The sequence below is a fragment of the Denticeps clupeoides genome, chromosome 16, assembly GCF_900700375.1.
Source record: "Denticeps clupeoides chromosome 16, fDenClu1.1, whole genome shotgun sequence".
Classification (NCBI taxonomy): Eukaryota; Metazoa; Chordata; class Actinopteri; order Clupeiformes; family Denticipitidae; genus Denticeps; species Denticeps clupeoides.
In genome coordinates, this window is record NC_041722.1 from 3,188,614 (window position 1) to 3,205,427 (window position 16,814).

Genomic DNA, 16,814 nt, shown 5'->3' on the forward strand with positions numbered 1-16,814 from the left:
AATAACTTTCCAGCATTTTAAATTCATTGATGGGAAACTGACGTGAAATAAATTTGAATAATATTCAAATGTTAAACAATATACAGAGTGCAATGTTCATTTTACAGCCGCTTCATTCATAAAATGATGATACTGGAACATCTAAGGATATTTAGGAGGAAAACAATGGGAAGAAAAGTTCCTTTATTCTTTCATTTTCCAGGCATTTCTTTAATGAAGTTCCAATAACACAGGTCTCTCTCTTATTAACACAAAGCCTTCCACAGCTCCAGCTGCAACTATATTTTACTTCTTTTTCATTTTATTTTGTTAGCATTTGGCAAAATGCTATTTGTTTTATTATTTCTTTCACTGCAACCATCAGAATAATTAATCAATCATAAATTACAAACAAACAATGATTATGTTCTGTGCTTGACATTGGGAAATGCACATGAGATAATCATGCAGTCAGAACATGTTACAATACTAGAAGAGTGAATTAACACAATGACACCTCAAAAGTAACACTGACAAGTTAAATATTAAATAGTGCACATTAAACATACAAATTATACTGGAAATATAGCCTTAATGTTAACTCAGGGACCAAAACCATATGAATTTATTAGTAAATAAATAAAGAGTTCAAGCCAAAAGGGATCTTATCCATTCCGAGGTAAAATGTATAATGTAGATCTGCTTAAAAAAAGTTGTACAGCCGTGCAGAGTTCAGTTGCTCTACATTCAGCTGTGTTGTTGTATTGTAGGAGGGAGCCGGGTTTAAATGAGGGCACTAATGAGTGACAGTGTCACAGGGACACGATGTCAGACCACGGGCGCGTGGACGAGCAGCGTTGTCAACAGCAGCATCAGCAGTTCTGTGGCGGGAGACAGAGGACAGGGAAGCACAGCTACACCCGATGACCTGCCTGCTGACAAAACACACACACACACATACCAGAGAATGGTGAACACTTATCACCATAGCAACAGCATCAGCATGACAGTTCCTGCACATCTCCTGGCATGCTGTGAAGCACACACTAATTCAGTTTCATCCTTGATTAAGCATAAAGGCAGAGGAATGTTCAGCTCTGTCACTGTGTTCCTACCTAAATTTAGGCATGCATATATACAAACACATGCAAATTTAGTCATGGTCAGCCCAAAACCCTTTTAATGCCATTGTCATTTATTGTCATTTTAAGATATACAGTCTCATTATATAGTAGAAGGGTCCAAACATCTGACAAAATCAACTGAATTTTAAAGAATGTCAACATAAAGAAAACATCCATTATTGTTTTTTTTTTTATTACCAAATTACTATTACTAAAAACCTGAACTTTCTGTAATAACTGTTCATGTTTAAAAGATCGTGTAACTTAAGTCAAGGGTATTAAATTGGAAATGAATGGGAAAAGTAGAAACTGGTTGTGGTAAATGTCACTACCTCTGAAATCAATGGGTTTGTTCTCCCAGGGGTTGAGAACCATTGCCAGAGCCGTCTGCTGCTCTATGGATAGAGCGGAGGACTGTGTGTTTGTCACAGCTACTGCCTGATCGTAGGAGAACATGCTGATCTGAACTGGTTTGAACACCACCTGTGGAAGGGGAGAAGGTCAGACCTATGCCGGAAACACACACCGCCCAGCGTTTACCCAAATCAAGTTCATCACTCACCGAGAACTTCTCAGGTGGAATGAGGGAAAAGGCGAGAGGAGTGATTCCCTCAATCTGCTCCTTCACCAATGATGACATTTCCATATCTGAAAGTCCCACTGTAGAGGGAAGAATCGGAATAAAATGGGATTTAGAAACATGTTCCATTACAATATTACTAAAACACTGATACTGATGTACAGACCCGCAAGTGTTCCGATCTCGAGGAAGACTTCTGTACTCCATGAGCTGACTGGCCCAAATGCTTCACTTTGGCTGAGAAGCCAAACCAGAGCCTGGCTCTGTTCTTCTGAGCATGACAACCTCAGCTGACCAAGCCACAGCACCGCCTTACTGCAGTTAGAACATCAGGTTAGGCCTGAATTATCAAACTAGTTATTATCGATTGGGGTAATTCATTCATGAAATGATTCTGACTAAATCTGACTGGACTGCTACCAGACAGTAACCTTAAACCAGCAGTGTCAGAGAAGGAGGTCAAAAGATTACAATATAAACCACGAAACTTGGACATTTCTTCCCTTGTTAGAGCTAAAATACTGATATGGGTCTTTTTTTTTACCTGAACTCCACAGCGCTGAGGTTACGCATGGCTTTGGCATCAATTCCGCAGATGATATACCCAAAAGCCACTAAAGTGCTTGAGTCCAGCTGACTCAGGCTTTGTTTGGTGGAATTCATTATGGTTAGGAACAACAGAGGCAACTGATAATAAAAAAAAAAAGAGACGGAATGTACAGAGGCACCAAAAATTTACATTTAAGTCATAGCATTCAGAAGGGCTAAGAAGCCGAGGCTGTTCTAACCTGTTTGCTGTTCCAGCTACTAACTGCCCCCAGGGCGGCGATAGTGCTCCGCTCAGACAGCTGCAGCCTGACCAGCTCCTCCGTGGAGAGCTGCGGGGCCATTCGCCCCAACTGGCTGATCACAGAGGGAAAAAAGTTGGAAGCTGGACCATACACCTAGATATGTGGCAAAAAGAAACAGAAACATTAATTTCTTATACTAAACTCACTCACTATCCATAAAGCCGGAGGAGTTTAAATTAGTTTAAATGTGTGTACCTCTTTGGTCTTCTGCAGGAGTGTCTGCAGCTGGAACACCATCAGGAAAGGGTCATTTCCCATGAGCTCCAGGCAGCTGCTGAAAGCGGCCCTGGACATGCTCTTCAGGCTGTCGATGCTCCAGGCAGCAGGCTGTGTCGCGTGCAGAGCCTCGCAGCTGGGAATCAGTGCTGTTGCAGAGGACCAAAGCGGCAATGTTTTTCTGTGATCAGTCTATGTACAGTGATGTTTCTGGGTGAATTAGAAAGATGGGCTCACATGTGAATCTGCCCACCCTGAGGAAACCCAGGAAATACTGCAGGACAAACTGCTGCTTTTCAAACAGACTCTGGCGCTCTGCAGCACTCCTGCCCTGCACGCAGAGGGCGCCGATCTCCCCGTGCTGCCACTGCCGCTGACTAATGAACAGCCTCTCTATACGCTCCTGGGTCATCAGGTTCTGAAGATCAATCAGAGAGAGGGAAGAAGCACAACACAAGGAAAAGAAATTCCATATTACTGATCATCTCCAATTCCCTAATTCGTCAATGGCTACTGCCCAGTTCTTCAGTTGAATGGTGTGAGGTGGAACATGGTAAGAAGTCAGCTGAGGAAGGCTGGTGCCCTCCAGGTCCAGGTTTGGTGGTCCCTGTTCTACTGGATCCATTTATATTTAGGGTCTAAACTAGCAAATAGAGAATTTACCAGAATTAATCATAATTAATGTGGGCATGTATCATATTTAATGCTTTGGCTTATAAACCCACTGTATCCTCTGTACTTTTCCACTACTGCAGCCTGTCTGTTTTACTTTGTACACATTGTTACAACTATTTTGCACCAGTATATGTAACTGCAGGCAAATATATATAAATAGCTTAAAGGGGTATTTATCCAGTGACAAGATGATGTACCCCTGAAGGTACTGTGCTGTACATTATTGACAGGTGTGTATACATGTCTTCTTGTATACACATATCTGGGCTCAGGCAGCAGTAATGATTGGAGAGAGCACTGACCACATACCGCAGGGATCTGCTGGATGGCATCTTTCGACAGGAAGAACAAAAACCTGTCCACCTGAATCAGAGTCTCGGTGGTCCAGTTCTGCACAGAGCTGATGGAGCATGAAAAAAGAAAAATAGTCAAGCACAAATGATCATACAGTAAATATTGTATAATCACTTCATTGTCACCATTTATGTCTGTATTTGAATTAAGCTGTGCACAAACAAGACAGTTCATGACTGTCTTAAGTATACACACTACATCCTCTTCTGATTTAAATGTATATAAACAATTAATGCATGTACAACTGACTAGTTACAGTGTAAGAAGTCATTTTGTTACGTTAAAACCTTATTCCAAAATCTGCTAAATTAATTTTTTTTCTGAGAATTCTGCAAACACAAAAAAAATAATATGTGCATAAGTATTCACAGTCTTTACCATGAAGCGCAAAACTGATTTGGAAAGGCACACGTCTGTCTATTTAAGGTCACACAGTTGCCAGTTCATGCCAGGAATTGTCTGTAGGCCTCCGACATAGGATTGTCTTGAGGCACAATTCTGGGGAAGGTAAAGAAAAAATTCTTCTGCTTTGAAGGTTCCAATGAGTACAGTGGCCTCAATCAAAACCACCAGGACTCTTCCTAGAGCTGGCCGGCCACCTGAACTGAGCAATCAGGGGAGAAGGACCTTAGTCAGGGAGGTGATCAAGAACCCGATTGTCAATCAGTCAGAGCTCCATAGGTCCTCTGTGGACAGAGAATCCACCAATCTGCATCAATCCACCAATCAGGCCAGATGGAAGCCATTCCTTAGTAAAAGGCACATGGCAGCCTGTGTGGAGTTAGCCAGACCATGATATGCAAAATTCTCTGGTCTGATGAGACAAAGATTGAACTCTTTGGTGTGAATTCCAGGTATCACATTTTGGAGGAAACCAGGCACTGCTCATCACCAGGCAAATACCATCCCTACAGTGAAGCATGCTGGTGGCAGCACCATGCTGTGGGATGTTTTTCAGCTGCAGGAACTGGGAGACTAGTCAGGATAGAGGGAAAGGTGACTGCAGCAATGTACAGAGACATCCTGGATAAAACCTCAGACTGGGGCAACGTTTTATCTTTCAGCAGGACCACCACCCTAAACACACAGCCAAGATATCATAGGAGTGGCTTCAGGAAAACTCTGTGAATGTCCTTGAGTGGCCCAGCCAGATCCCAGACTTGAATCCAACTGAACATCTCTGGAGAGATCTTAAAATGGCTTCACTGATGCTACCCATCCAACCTGATGGAGCTTGAGAGGTGCAAAAGATTTACAAAAAGACTTGTATTTGCTGCCAAAGGTGCATGAACTGTGCAAAGGCTGTGAATACTTATAAACATATGACTTCTCAGTTTTTTTATTTTTAATACATTTGTCAAACCTCAAGTAAACTGTTTTCATGTTGTCATTATAGGGTGTTTGATTTAATTAATTTTAATTTTTTATTTTATTTAATTTTGGAACATGGCTGTGTCGACAAACAGTGGAAAAATTGGTGCAATGTGAATACTTTCAGATGCACTGTAGTTGTGGTTAGTAGTTTGTTGCATCCGTCCTATCTAAACTTGTTAGATGTCTGTGCTTGTTCAGAAGCAAATTGGTGGTTCTCAAAAACACAGAGGATTTACTTGATCAGCCGTTGATGAACATTCTCCCGTAGTTATGACTTGTATGTTCCAACATGACTTGGGTGGTTGTAGACAAGTGGGTAACTCACCCACCTGTGAACCAGATGACCACGAACTCCACTTACCAGCATTGTTAACCCTGAATTGCTTTATTTTGCTCAGGATCAGCGTGGATCTTTTTTTTATTGTGCGTTTGCGATACAGGTAACGCATACCCAAACATGGCAGTTTCCAACAGGATTTGAGCCACGCGCTCCTGCTTGATGCTGCTGTAGCAGAGGCTCTTGAAGAGCTCCAGGTTGTCCATGAAGAAACTCCGTCCCACTTTTTCAAATATCTGGTCTGCAACATACGTCGCCATGACACCCAGCGAGCGGAACTCATCCTCAGTGAACTCACCAGTGGCCATGTCCTGACAAAAATGTATAATAAATACTTAAAAAAGTTCATATATAATCATTGTACCTAGTTGTATATCAGAGGCCTACACACAACTGGAGTTTGTGAGGACTGATAATATTCTATAACAACCCCCAAAACATTGCTGATTTTGTGTGAATTTGGAAAAGGGCCATTGCTGACCAGCCTCTGGACTATCTTGTCCACAAGGAGCTCTTGTTTTATGCTGGGCAGCAGCATGAAGTAGCGCGGCTCCTGCAGGATCATCTTCCTCAGGGTGTCCATCATGTCCGGCGGGAACTTCTTAATGGTGCTCACCCTTTGAAAGCAGATGAAATGACAGACTCGAGGTACGCTGATACACAAACACGCACTCACACAGTCAAAATCACTTCCATGCAGGTTGAACTACTCAGTCAGACAGAATGTAATGATGGCACTGAAGCACTATTAACAATTAGCAAACAGCAGAGACTCACGGAAGAGAGAGGGCAATCTGAGAGCCCAGCTCGTTTAACAGCTCTGAGAAGAAGTCAAAGCGGTACAGCTCCTCGATAATGCACTTTTTCTACAAAGGAACAGTCATATACAATAACCATATAACTCTAGAATAAGGCATATGTTTTAATGGAATACATGTCATTCAGAATACAAAAATGAAGTATTCAGCCATGTGTTCAGCCTACATTAAAGATAATAATAACAAAAAAGAATGAACAGATCCACCCTCCAGATTTCGTAGCCCTGAAATGTTGCACCTGGATAACGTGAATCTCTGAGATATTAAATGGTTTCATTGACAGTTAGTGATGTAAACCGGTGGTATTACCAGTGATGTGTGGAGAGGTACGGACTGATTTCTGAGGAAGATGAGGATGCTGCGCATGGTGGAGAGCGGCGGCTTGTCGGGCAACATTTGCCTCAAGGCATTACAGCTTACGCCCGGAGCAACGGTGCCCAATGACCTAAACGGCCAATTATGGAGACAGATGAACAAAGGCCTACACAATCTGACTGAATGTAAAGAAAGAAAAAACGACCAAAAAAATGGAAGACTCACAAAAAGCTGCCTATGGACAGGACTGATTTCTTCTGCCTTGTAAACTGGTCAAAGAGGGTCATGGCCTTTGAAGAGAAATTAGTGTGAATATCCTGCCTAATCAGACTAAATGAAATGAGGGTCTCATCAACTTCAATAATGTCATTAACGCCGGCATTAATGTCATTTCTCTGTAAGCAGACAATTATGAAGAAGACTGGGATCCATTATCTGTTATCAGTTATATGCTACATGTAGCCTCCTTGTCCTCTTTTAATAAACTGAAAATCATATTTGATGCATTGCCTAAACACTAATCGGCATTAAATAGTAATTAAATGCTTTAAAAAGTAGCGTCAGTATAAACGCTTAAAAGCCACATGCCTTGTCAAATATCAAGACATCTTATATAGGCTGAGTGGAAGGTCATGGGCGCAATGCACACATAGTGCTGGCAGTGTGACGTGAAAGTGACAAGATTATTATTGTGATACACAGCACAGCACACAGTGACAGAACGAAATGAGTCCTCTGTATTTAACCATGACCCTTGGTGAGCAGTGGGCAGCCATGTAAGGCACCCGGGGAGCAGCGTGTGGGGATGGTACTTTATTCAGTGGCACCTCGGCGGTTCGACCTTCTGATAAAGAGTCCGCTTCATTCCTCGCTAGGCCACCACTGCCCCAGTGTGTAGTTAGGAATTAAGTACTTTGAAGGAAAATAAAATGCAATATTTCATTAATTCTTTTGTTTTCTTGAACCCCCGTGTGTAGAAACGACAGAAGATGTGAGCACCCTTATCAGCATGACCTCAGACGACATCCAGGGGACAGGTGAAGCTCGCATGTGCGTAGGAAACCCGGTTCATTTACACAATACAAGGTTATACAACAAAGCCACCTCCGCTCAGGTGAATAATTCATTAGCGGGGTGTCACTCTTCCTATTGTGGGGCAGCCCGTGGGATCATAATAATTAATAATACTGCTCTACCTGCTGGGTGTTCCAGGCGTAGGTATATACTGTGGCGCCGGTGCCCAAAAGACGTGAAGCACGGGCCATCACATGCAGGAGTGGAGTGGCGGAGAGTAGGGGTTCCACCTTGTCCAACCAGCCGGTCACATTCGCAGAGGCCTGGAAACATGAAGTAATTAAATCAGAGGGAAAAGAGCACTTCCATCCACCTGTGCGCCTTTTTCCAAGTCAGGACAAGGAGACACAAACAGATGTCCAGGCTGACCACATGCTCCCTGCGTCAGGTTCATACACCTCCAGCTGGCTCGGACAAAAGAGCCCACACTGGCGGTTGACCGATCACGCCTGAGTGTGCCAGCCACTGTTCCATTCCGGCCATGACATAAGCTGGCCATGTGAATGAAAAGCTGATTCAAACTAGGGTGATGTGTGTGTGTGTGTGTGTGTGTGTGTATGTGTGTGTGTGTTCTGGGTTACTTGGAAGTACCCAGAGCTTGGAAGTGATGGTGTTCGCCTGCAGTGGGGTGAGTCCAGCATCCTTGAGTCCAATCCTGGGCAAAGCAGAGAGCAGGGTGGTCACAGGCAGCGTCAACAGCGTCTCTGCCTTCACCCCACACACCAGGGTACCCAGAGCCTGCAGCTGCGCTGGCACAGACAGATCCTAAAGGGGTGAAAGACTGGCTATGAAGAGTAATAGCAAGCCTTACATTTTTATAACTTAAAACCAGGGATGTCAGTGTTCAAATGAAAGGTTAAGCCCTATATTCTGGTGTTGCGTCATGATGTCCCAAATCAAATGTGTGGTCAATAACAGGGTTATTCTACTGTGACTACAACAGCCAGCACTCAAAACATCAGTCAAATTTCATATAGATAAATTAACAACAAAAGAATCACACAAGACATTTCATAGTCTAATCAATATGGTACACATATTTGGATATTTTATGAAGTACATGTACCATTTGAAACTTAAAGAGTCAAGAGGGGTTGGTTTAATGAGGTCAGCCAATAGCATGGAATCCATAATGGTCCAAAATGTTAAAAAAGTATGTGTTGACTGGGTATTTTATGTTCTCCTAAGACAACAAACTTGATGTAATGGTCCAAAAGGGGTTCAATTTATCAGAGCAATCAAAATAATTGTGTTAATTATTAGAGACTCAGTGTGATGTAATGCTAATAATACTTTGTTCAGGAACTACAATGAACTCCAAATCACCAGTCTCTAAGGCACATAGGCAAGTTTCTATCTTGCAGGAAAAAAGAGAAACAGACTCACACTGGCATTTGGAAACAGCTTGTCCACTATTGCACGCGCCTGTGATAAAAAAAAGGGATCAAAAATAAAGAAAGGAAAAGAAAGAAAGAAAGGCATGAACACATGTAACAGATGTGAGGCACACACTGAGAGCACTGAGAGCCAAAACCTGCTCAGTCACCCTGATCCAGTGGGTGGTCTGTGGAGCCACTGGACCCACTGGTGACTGCATCCCACCTGCTGCCTCCCCTCCCACCCACTTCCTCCAGTCTTCCATATGGAAAAGGTCTCCAAAGGTCAAACTTTTCCAGGTAAAAAGTTTACATGACTTGCCATGTTGCGTTTTATTGTGTCCTGTTACACATTCTACTGATATTTCTTTGTGATGTTTAAGCATTACATTTTCAGTGTCTGATGGTGTTAACACAAAGCTGTTAAACGTAATGACAGTATCTCCAAAAGCCATTTAACCAGAAAGAATTACCACCATAAGGTGTAAATGTGAGTGAAGTCGTGACTCTTTACCTGCGCAGGTGTAAAGGGCACAGAGCGCAGGGAGTCCAGAGCAGGGCGTAGCTGGGATTGGTTGAGGCGCGACAGGAAGTCGCTGCCCAGCAGTGGCAGGAAGTAGGCAAGCTGAGAGAGCTGCCCCGTGCCAATGGCAGCAGGAGAGGTCAGATCAGACGTGTTGAATACCAGACTGCCAATCTGTACAGAACGCGTGGAGAAAAGGCTTATATAGCATCTAGACTTGAAATGTTTTACATTGAGCAGACGAGGTAAACGATACTTTGCATATATCTTTTCCTCACCATTTCACTGGGGATTTGGAGGCCCTGGTTGACACAAGCTCTCACGTTGCCCTGTATTACCGGGAAGGCCACCGTGTTCACATAGGCCAGCAGGTTACGGGTATTTGCAAAGCAGGTTGTATTACCTAAGCTTTTGTGGAGCCACAGAAAGTATGTGTTTGTTACTTTCTTGGGTTTCTGGGTGTCTTATTGATCAAGAGAAGATTATAAAAACATACATCACAAACTGATTTGCTGTGAGGTTCCTGAAGGACCTGACAATGCGCTGAGCAACAAACTGCTGCTGTAGAGGGCTCATTGCTGCATTCATTAACACATCAAGGCCATCTTCCAGCTAAAATCAAACCAATAGACAACAATAATAATCAGAATATTTTTTTACTATTTTTGTTCATTTTACCCATATATTCAGAACCACACGTTTTTTGGGTGGGCTTCACGCCCTCCTAAAGTGATCCCTATTCCCCCAGAAAATGAGTAATTACCATATTATGTTTAAATTTATATCCATACATTTCATTCACACCTACGGCCAATACATTTACATTTATGTCCTTTATCAGACCAGAGTGTCTTACAATCAGTAGTGACAGGGACAGTCCTCCTGGAGACAATCAGGGTTAAGTGTCTTTCCCAGGAACACAATGGTAGTAAGTGGGGTTTGAACCTGGGACTTTGAGGTCATCTGGTTCATCAGCGAGGCTACTACCACCCTAGAAAGGAATCTGTTTGCATAATTTCTGTACATGAAATAATACAATTAAAGGAGCCTGTTGGTGAAAAATCTTCAGCCCTCTAATTCCTTCCTACAACCATGGGGGCTGAGTCCCCCTTGTCTTTTAATACTAATGACGTATTTGCTTGCAACATTAGTCAATGTCTACTTCATTCATTTCTAATTAAGGCCATTTTGTTCTTGCCAACTGACAACAGACCATGGGCACAATGGAGTCCTTTTTACTGGTGACCAACACGTCACTCCTGCCCCGAGTCGGGCACGGAGATAACGGGATCTGCTGGGGCTCCAGTTTCCTGGAGAGGTGTCGGGGCTGATACCTGAGCAGGTGAGAGGTTCTGGAAGGTGTGGAAGGGCAGGTATACTATCAGGTTCCCAGTATCCCTGATGAAAGAGAGGCCACCGGCTGTCGTGTTCAGCGGACTGATGGACTTGCCAAACCACTTGCCAAAAGCGCTGCGTCTCTCCGGAGACAGTCCAGGAATGATGCTGCTGATAATCTGCAAACTGACAGGGAGACAGGTTAACAGCGGCACTCTACATCTCTCTCCACTGAGACGTCTTTTAAGCAATACGCTTAATTCTCTGTCCGAGGCTTATTTTTTCGTGCATGGGGAGTGTATGCTAGTGTTGCATTCACTGGTTCACCCATCTGAATGCTTCAATGAAAGCTGCATGCTGGTGTTGGTAGTGATCTACAGCAGAGATCATGTTAGTGACATTGATGTGACATTAGTGAACACATATAGGGTCATGTCATGTCTCAATATCAATGGACGATATGAATGGATGATGTGTTCTTACACTTTAACATTGCTTTGTAAGGGAGGCAGTGTCTCAATGTCTGCAGGATTTGCCATGGACAGTAGAGGTATGAGGTCAGGGAAGAGGGTGTAATCCTTGGCCAGTTGTGTATGGAACAGGACGGACATCATGGTATTTACGTATTCCTCTGAAAGCTGCAAAAAGAAATGAGCAGAAATATACATTTACAGGGTATACTTTTTCTTGCATTCACTGCATTATTATTCACTCCAGGAACAATGTCATTAAGCACTGCGTTTTCATAAATGCTCAAATAAAACCTGGCTATAGATTTGACATAAACGGCAAATTGGATATTTTGGAGTACGGTACGGTACAGCTATGAACACAAGGATCACCTGCAGTGTGGCTCGATTCCGGAGGTAGTACTGCAGGATTTGCCTGATAGTCGTGTTATCAACGCCGCTCAGCAATGGACTCAAGCTTTGGAGGGGAATCTTGAAATACTCCTGCAACGTAACCACAGAGCTTCTTACCTGACGGTTGCCTTCTGACATGAAAAAAGGTGGGAATTAAGGACTAAAGGCTATTTTCGGAGAGAAGGCCTTAAGATATCCCTGGTAAGACAGACCTTTATGCTTACTAGTACATAACTGTCTGTGTTACAAGAAACCGTGGCTCTGTTTCACCTGGAAAAAAAAGAAACTATCGGTGGTTCCATTGACAACTTCCTGCAGTCGTCTCGTTTGCATCAGATTTGTCAACAATCCCTAAAAAATGAAAAAGACAACAAGAAGAGAACATAAATATTACATAGGAAGAACAGATTATGAATGTCAAATATCCCGCCTGTCACGCTACACCATCAGTTGACCGTGGGTTAATTACACAACTGTGCTTCCAGTAATTGATATGTGTGATTAATTAACCTGAAATAATGATGTTTCACAGAGTCTAAGTGGGCTAAAATCGGAGTATGATTTACTGCTCGCCTGACTCTCAAAATGCCACCAATGAGATTTCATCTTCACTGCCTGAGGTCCAACACCTCTAAAGACCAATAATGTTGGCAAGTGCTGCTGAAAAACCTTTCGGAAAAAATAGTGCATAGAATGGTTCCGAAGCCAAAATTATTCGCCAATGAAAGCCTTGCAACGTGCCGACATCAGAGAGACGTTTTTCCTCTCTCTGTGTGCAACTTTTTGGAAATTTCGTGCTGGAGGATGGAAGGTTGACAGACACCTACACCTGCAAATGTAACGGTGTGAGCGACCCCTCCCAGCAGCGTGCGTATCTAAATCCTGCCTTGAGCGTAACTGAACCTGTCGCCTGCCACCCTTTTTAAATCCGGGGCTGGCAGGAGAATTATTACTCAGCGACGGATGATGCGGTAAGAGGGGGTGTGTTTTCTGAGTCTTGATATGTTGATAATGCCCTAGAGCGTGAACAATGGATACCAACACAACACTCTAAAAGTGACAAGCATATGTATGATAAGGGTCTATATAGTTGAAGCATATTCTCAGGACTGGGACTTTTTCCCAGAATCTAGATCTTTACTAACCCCGAAGCACTGAAGCAGGACCCTCTTGTTGTCAAAGTTGGTCTCCCTGTCGAGGTACTGCTTCAGTGAATCCACCACGGCCAGCCGGATGTTCTCAGTCACCCGGAGAGTTGTCATGTTGCTCTCCTCCAGTGCCACCAGAATCACAATGAACAGGGTGTTCACCTGGTCCAGCACAGGGGCCATGCTCGGTGTCATCAAGGCTTCCAGATGGGGCTTAAAGACCTTCAAGCCGCAACGCAGCAACGTCTGGATGCCCTGCAGCTTGCTGGAGCCCGGCTGACAGATTACACTAACATCCAGACCACATGACCAGTTCAACCTCTGCATCAAGTCCCACACAGGGCAAGAACGGGGGTTTACTGTTGGGATGTCTGTGGACGGACCTTGTGCAGAATTCTGGTTGGTGTAGAAGGCACAGAATTTGTTCGCCCAGAGGCTTGAAATCTCCTTGGTGATGAGCGAGAGTATGGAAGGGTTAGTGCAGACGGACGACACAAACTTGGCCTGGTCGTGGTCCCAGCAAAGTGCAAGGAGTGTGGATTCAGGCAGTTCCACCGCCCAGCTGTTGTACTGGCATTCGACAGCTGGATCAAACCCCATCTGTCTTCCGGTCTGATTGGTGCAGTACTGCAGTAGCCAGATGTTGTCCAGATTGGCAACCATGTTCCGAAGCACGGTGTTGTTATAACATACCTTCTGGGTGAAGTTCTTCACATCCAGCTCGGCACAGAGAGCCAGCTCGGTCATGTCCACTATGGTGGGTCGGATCCAGTCGGAATACAGGCACACATTATCCAAAATGGCCGCGGTATCATTAGTGCACACAAACTTCACCCATTCATTCTGGGGGTCAAGGGTCAGCTTCTCAAATAATGGGATAACGCAACACACATATTTCTGGAAGCCTATTTGGTCATTCTGCCAGCACAGGCCAACAATGGAAGGATCGGGTGGCGATGCCAACCAATTGCCATAAGTGCACCAATCCAGAACGTTAACTGGGTTCTCTGTGGGCTGATTGGCTGGGGAGGAGGTGCAGTAGTCGCTCACCCACGCGTTATCTGGGTTCTTCAGGAGCTCTTGGAGGAACGTGCCATTGTTGCAGACTAGTACAAGGAAGGACATCTGATCGTTTTGGATGCACACAGACAGCTGGTCTGCAGTGACCTCACTAGGATTGGACCACTCCCAGTATCGACAGGAATCGGCCACCAGCGCTGACAGGTCGAACTCTTCTTGAACCCCGGAGCAGTTTGGCCGGATCCAGTTGTTTTGCTGGCTGGAGAAGATGACCTCGAAGAAATGCAGGTTGAAATCACAGAGCAGATGCAAAAACCTGTCGTGATCCGAGTTCCAGCAGAACGTCACAATGGAGGGCACCAAGTTCTCTGGCCTCCACGTGTCATAGGCACAGTACTGGTCTACCATGAATGCTGTAGAAAGGTTGAAGCAGAAAGCCCACAGCCAAAAGTTTTTGGGGTCTTTCAGCAAGGTCTGAAACAACTGGGTGTTCTCACATACCTTGGGGATGAAGTCGCTCTGGAAGTTTTCGCTACACAGGCTGACCACACTCGGGTCTGCGCTACCATCCACCCAGCTGTCGTAGATGCACAGAAGGTCCTTCAGGCTCCGATCTGACCTGGCGACGCGGACAGGGGCAGGGGGAGCCCGGGCGGGCGTGTCGTCGCTACAGGCCGACTCGTTCAGAAACGGCGACAGGAGGGACCCGAAAGAATGGCAAGCATTGCTCCAAACCCGCTGCAGGTCCTCACGCGAGAGGACGCTGAGCTCTCTGCACAGGGAGTAGGCCGCGGTGGAGTTGGCCGGCATTTCTCGCACCAGCTCAGCGCAGCGAGTGGAATTGAAGTGCGCCAGGCTGCTCATGTCACAGCGCAGCAGGCCTGTGGATTTGAGAGGAGGACTGAACGAGCGGCTGAACTGCGGAGTCATCTGACAGTCTGTCCCGGGGTAACTGCAGACAGGGACATTCGGGGCCAGGAAAATGTCCAGCAGGGTCTCACCAAAAGACCAGCTCAGGTTGTGGCTCATTCCCCTAAATGAAGCACAACCGGTCACATAAAAGTACATTGTGAAGGTCATTTTTGTCACTATATCAATTACACATCTAGAAATTAATCTCGGAAATGAAATTAATTAAGCAATTAAGCAGTTTAAGGTCAAGTCTGATTAATTTGGGTAATACCTTCTATCTAGCAGGAAGAGGAGAATTTCCTCTCAGCGTTGCCAGATTTGGTGGATTTACATAACTACTGTTCTAGAAGAGGTATTGGAGAAGCCAATGCAACGGCTCTGTTTATGAAATATAAATATTAACTTATACACTAAAATAACTTTTGCCGTTTTGTATGTTTTATATGTTTTGGACAACATATCTGGAAACTCATTAGGGGTTCAAATCCCCCTGAATGAAGTATTATTAAAAGTATTGTTCTTATTAATGTTCATCTTCTCATCTCCACAGTAAAGGTAACTAGAAATTTTTTAGCTGCATGTCGGCTTTGGCTAATATAGAATTTTGTTTTTTTTTTATACTGTATCATTTGCATTTGTCCAACAGCATAAAAATAAGTGACCACCAAACCTTACCACATGAGAAGTTGCTTTAAGTCACCTACGGACAGAAGAAAGGTTTGATTGTTTTATTATAATGCAGACTGCGGTGCATCTATGCAGGACATTAGTAAAAAACGCCACCTTGTTGGCATCGGTTGCTCTTGTCTATCGCAGGAACATCCACGCCGAACTGCAGGATGATGTGGAGATATTCCAGCGGCGTGTGCAGGAGGGTCAGCAGGAACTCGGCCAGGTAGGACACCGTGGGCGGCAGGACCGCGGCCCAGGACGAGAAGAGCGCGGCGGGGACGCCGGCCAGGGCCGTCGCGACCACGTCCACGTCCAGCAGGGAGGTCGTCTGGTCGCCCCTGCCGCCGCCGGCGCTCCTCAGGTACCAGTCGGTGATGGTGGACCCGGAGCAGGTCTGGCTCCTGAGCGCCGACACCAGGTCGCGGAGCGGCCCGCTTAAACCGCTCGCCAGCGCCCGGGTGAGTTCGGCCTCGAACCCGCAGCCGCTTCTGTCGGCCAGGATGCACAGCACGCTGCCGGGCAGCTCGTCCCGCAGCGGCGGCTGGGACACGGAGAGCAGGCCGGCCGCCACGCCGAGGTAGGCGGCGAGGCTGGAGCCCGCACTCCGCGCCCGGGGCCCCGGGTTCTGGCCGGACAGGGGCCGGATTTCCTCCAGCAGCCGCTCCAGCGCCTCGAACTGGGGTTCGTTTTCCCGGACAATGTTCTGCGCTCCACGGCACACCATTCCTACAAATTACAGCATGGTTTTAAATAAATCTCTTTATATTGATGGTTTTTGTCTATTGAGATGATATGTCAGTCAAATATAAAATTAATATATGAATCGATAGATCCATAATCCCGTAAACTGCAGAAAATGACAGATAAATTAACAAAATATGGTAATATCCACAGGCGAAATGTTATCTTTAATGTGTTATGTCTTAAATGTGTTATAAGTGATGTTATATTCATTTATATACGTATATATAAAGTGTGAACTTACCGAGTGAAATGCCGAGTATGAGCGTTCGTAAATGCTGCTTTAATCTCATTTCGGCGACTCTGGAGCCAGATCTGCGGTATCTTCCTCACTGCTGCTCACGGCACATTCCGCGCTCGGATTCAAACGGGGAAGTGGATAAAAGCGACGGCGGCCATGAGAATTCCTCATCCATGTTCACGTTTTACGGACAAGGTAACTAATGCGCCGCCGCCCCGCAATCCTACCCGCCAGCGCGGAGAGGACCGACTGCGAGAAGCCCGGCGGGAGATCCGGCGCTGAAAGT

General features: G+C 45.1%; 1 protein-coding gene across 2 annotated transcripts; it reads right to left on the reverse strand.

Annotated features, from left to right (window-relative positions):
• Positions 1-177: 177 nt before the first annotated feature.
• strc1 (stereocilin 1) lies at positions 178-16,641 on the reverse strand. Of its 2 annotated transcripts, none has more exons than XM_028956505.1 (28): positions 16,532-16,641; positions 15,658-16,272; positions 15,550-15,574; positions 12,940-14,995; positions 12,065-12,145; positions 11,774-11,884; positions 11,415-11,569; positions 10,931-11,117; positions 10,093-10,208; positions 9,875-10,004; positions 9,588-9,770; positions 9,084-9,122; positions 8,289-8,462; positions 7,820-7,960; positions 6,849-6,913; positions 6,618-6,753; positions 6,268-6,356; positions 5,972-6,107; positions 5,605-5,801; positions 3,735-3,825; positions 2,988-3,168; positions 2,730-2,899; positions 2,472-2,627; positions 2,228-2,370; positions 1,850-1,998; positions 1,666-1,763; positions 1,436-1,586; positions 178-911 (listed from the first exon to the last, which is right to left on the reverse strand). In XM_028956505.1, exons 1-28 carry the CDS (start codon positions 16,578-16,580, stop codon positions 808-810), a joined length of 5,928 nt encoding a protein of 1,975 aa, XP_028812338.1. In that variant the 5' UTR covers positions 16,581-16,641; the 3' UTR covers positions 178-807. The 2 variants fall into 2 exon arrangements, with proteins under 2 accessions (XP_028812338.1, XP_028812337.1); XM_028956504.1 differs by having other exon boundaries at positions 178-914.
• Positions 16,642-16,814: the final 173 nt, after the last annotated feature.